The 3,861-nt window shown below is 38.6% G+C and overlaps 1 protein-coding gene across 1 annotated transcript; it reads right to left on the bottom strand.

Annotated features, from left to right (window-relative positions):
* Window positions 1-253: 253 nt before the first annotated feature.
* On the bottom strand, window positions 254-3,638 carry LOC129795503 (phenoloxidase 2-like). Its single transcript, XM_055836850.1, has 3 exons — window positions 2,912-3,638; window positions 1,882-2,824; window positions 254-1,071 (listed from the first exon to the last, which is right to left on the bottom strand). Exons 1-3 carry the CDS (start codon window positions 3,590-3,592, stop codon window positions 608-610), a joined length of 2,088 nt encoding a protein of 695 aa, XP_055692825.1. The 5' UTR covers window positions 3,593-3,638; the 3' UTR covers window positions 254-607.
* Between the last annotated feature and the right edge of the window lie 223 nt (window positions 3,639-3,861).

Here is a 3,861-nt window from a genome sequence, read left to right as displayed (position 1 = left end):
GATGATTTTTAATTTTTTTTGTCAAAATCAATCAAGTAGATTTTTCTAAATAAATTAAAATATTAGTCAAGGTTGATTAAAAAAAAAGATGACGTCATTTTCGGACACATTGACTTCACATTTTTATTAAAAATTTTCCATTAAAAAGAAACAATTAAATACCTACCAATTTTTGTCTTTTATGCGTTATGCAAATCTTAGTAATAGAATACGAATAAGAATGAAAAATAAGAGGAAAAAGAAAGACCATTCATGCTTTTTGACTTGCAATATTAATTTATTCGATAATTTATATGTATTTCAAGCATTCCTCATAAATATTGTCCTCTTTAAGATGTTCTTAAAACTAAAGCGTAGCTGATTTAACGGTTTTTTTTTAAATGCTAGATAGGGATTATGTAGTACAGTAGAAGTCCACATCAACGAACAATCGGATGTACTACTCTTGCGTATTATTTTTAATACGCGAGAGTAGTACATCCGATTGTTCGTTGATGAGGACTTCAACTGTATATAATAAAAAATAATTTCAAGAATAATCAATAGTCATTGCAAAGGGTCGTCTTTGTTTTTTAATTTAAATCAAAAGTTTTGCAGGTTAGTCAATTTAGTAGTCGGTACTATCAGGACTGCAGTGAGGTCCCTTAATTTCGATATTCTTATGTCTGATCTTAAAGTCCGTTAGGTTCATGTTGTCACGATTTACGAAATCCTTAATAGTTGCAAAGGGAACAACACGATCAAAGGGGAAGCCCATGGCACGTTTATCCGGGTACTTCCTATCGCGAATACCGCAGAAGACTGAATTATCGTTGCAGGCTACATTGATGTCCTCATTTGTCTTGTCCTTTTCATAGGGTGTTAGCATTACAAATAGTTGACAGGGGAAGCCTTCAGGGGTACCAATGGGGAGTAGATGATGAGCTGGAAGTCCACAGGCACACACTGAAGCATCCATTGAGCGAATTGTCTGGGCATCCTGCTTCCAGGCAGTTGAGAAGCTTCTATCAAATGGGATTGTCACATTAGAATCCTTAGAGCTGCGGAAGAATTTTGTTTCACCCGGTGGGACTGAAAATATCAATTAAAAAATAATTCATGTAAAGTAAGGTTTTAGGGGTACTAGAAGTAGTTTAATAAGGAAACTTGGTTGATGTAGCAGAAGTACTGTTGTAAAGAAACTTGGGATTTAAGGCATGTTAATTTTTTTTCGTTTGAAGACTTTGCATCATTAGACTTACTAACCTTATTAAGGATAAAAGAATAAGGCAACTTTTTAGGAAACTAAGGCTTTTTAAGATTTTGTTACTTAAGAAGTAGGATTAGGTCGGAATAAAGTCTAGATTAGTTACAGCTATGTAAGACATAGGTTCAACCATTTTTCAGTATGCTCTTCTACACTCCGTTTTAAAAGTCCTGAATTTTCATAAAGTTCCTAAGCGAACAGGTCACTAAATGTGCCCTATTTAACGTAAGGATTTGAGTTTTTCCCTCTTTAAAAGCTTATCCGAATTAGGATGCTTTAATACATGAAAGAATAATAATATCAGGAAGGATTTTTTATGGATTTCAATAAGAGAGTTAACTCCTTTCAAAAGAGTCGACAGACTTCTTGTGTCGTAAACCAGCCTGATAAAAACAACCTTGTCCAGAATTTTCTATGCAGTTAGCCCCTCTTCCTGAGTACTCAATATTCTAAGCTGAATTTAGACATAAAAAGTCTGTAGACAGTTCCGTAAAGAGTTCACCCTCTTGTTGAAACTCTTGCATATTTCAAATCTGAGAACCTTTTTGCAAAGGCAGTTTATTCAGAAAGTTAAAGTAACTGCTTGTAAAAATCAGGAAGTTTTATGAAAATCTAAAGCGTAAATTAATACTTACAAGTAGCCGTTGTCCAATCCATCTCAATTGCATTCCTTCGATACATATCAGTTACATACTCTGTTCCACTTTCATTCTTGAAAGGAAACATAAAGATTCTAACAGTGCACTTAATAGGTTTGTCCGTTGAGTTTGTAACGTTGATCTTGTAGATGAAGTCCTCATGGTTCAGATGGCAGTAGCGCACGTAAACCGGATGACTACCGTCGCCGTTAAAGTCCAAACCAAGAGCCAAATTTACATCATCCCACTGCCAGAATGTGCAAACCTCCTGGGTGTACTTTTGATTAACAATCAGATTAACTTTGTCCACTTTGATACCTGGACAGGAGAGTTCTTCTTCAGTGTAGGGCGGAAGGGTGTATTTGTAGTCACAGAAGAGGTCATCGATGAACTTGTGCCAACGATAGAAAACGGTATCACGCATAGCTGTGGCTGTGTCTGCCATAACACCATTGCCTTCCAGGTACTTGACACCTGCAGGATCGGCTGCTTGGGCAAACATCATGTGCCCATTGTTGTGTAAGCTTCCGTAGAAGAAGGAATTGCACGAAAGTATTGAAGACTCAATCATATTTCCCAATCCATCTATACCATTCTCCACGGTTAGATGATGCTTCTCTCCATTTGGTAGAATACAATATCCAAGCGTTATGCAAGCTTTGATTCTCTCAACGCACGTTACCATGTCTTGTACTGTGAGAGCTGGACTTGTTATCCCGTTGATAGTCTTCCATTGGTATCCTCGCTGTCGTCCAATAATCATTCGGGAGGAGTTGTGATTGTCCAACTTGGGGTAGTATGCTTCAGCAATGTCATTAGGGAAATCATTGTAGGGTACAATACGATGGAGTCCCACGCAGGTTCTGTTGCAGTTGTAACGATTGATCATTTGGTTGTGCATGAAGTAGAACAGTTCCCCACGTCGATCTTTGTTGACGATCTTTTGAATGGATTAGTAAAGAGTAAATCAGTAAAGAGAAGTCTACGTTAACGAAACAACTACCAAAGGAATCTTCAAAAAAATTACCTCCATGGGTCCAGAGAAAGGATACACCAAATGCCAATGCCAGTGATGTAGATTAATAGCAGGATCTTCACGGAAGAAGGCACATTTGTGTTCAGGATCGAGATCACTTGCAGTCCAATTGCGTGGAATAACAATGGGCTTACGTAGTTCACCTGGAACAACGTAGCAAAGCTCCTTTGCTTCTGCCAGGGTGGATTTGGGAATATATTTGTTGGGGAAGGACATTAGGGCATCTGGTACAACTATATCTTTCGTATCGTCCCTATTGGCCATTGCCACGGAGAAGCAATAGACAAATAGGTACGGATTGACGCGTTCACGGGCATACACAGCACACGCAAGGAGATCCTCAGCCGACTCCAACTTGTAGAAGATCTCAATGAGCTTCCCAGCAACCTCAATGTGGGGTTGGAAGAAAATATTGAAGGAATCCTCACGACGAATTGATTTTGCAAAACTCAAATCTGGCCATTTGAGCTCCTTCACATTGACGCGCACTTTATCACTTTCCGTTTCACTGAAGCGCGTCTCGAGATCCTGCCCCATGCCTTTGTACTGATCCGGCATGGCTGATGCAGGGATCTCGTAGTAAATTTGACCTTTGGGCGCAAAAGCTGGCTCATTTGGGCGGTATACGAGATTGCAGAGAGCCTTCTGATGTTCCTCCTTAACTTGCACCATCTTTGAAAATTTATTTTTTTTCACTTCAATGTGAATCTCCCGCAAGAGTACTGGCGATTGATGCGAAAATGGGGGATTTTTATACTTAAAGCAGCTGCACTGCTCCGGAAAAGTCTTATCTGGATTGAGAGACCACAACCGAGGGAAAATGCAACTCTGTATCAATTTTTTTAAAATTAGGTTTCAGATGCATTGTGAAAATTATTTTCTGTTGCGTACTTATTTTTGCATATAACCGTGGATAGGGTCCTTTAACAGTTTTGAGAGTC

This window comes from Lutzomyia longipalpis, chromosome 4 (genome assembly GCF_024334085.1).
Source record: "Lutzomyia longipalpis isolate SR_M1_2022 chromosome 4, ASM2433408v1".
NCBI classification, from domain to species: domain Eukaryota; kingdom Metazoa; phylum Arthropoda; class Insecta; order Diptera; family Psychodidae; genus Lutzomyia; species Lutzomyia longipalpis.
Note: the sequence above shows the minus strand (reverse complement) of the source record. Positions and strands in the feature narration are given on the sequence as shown.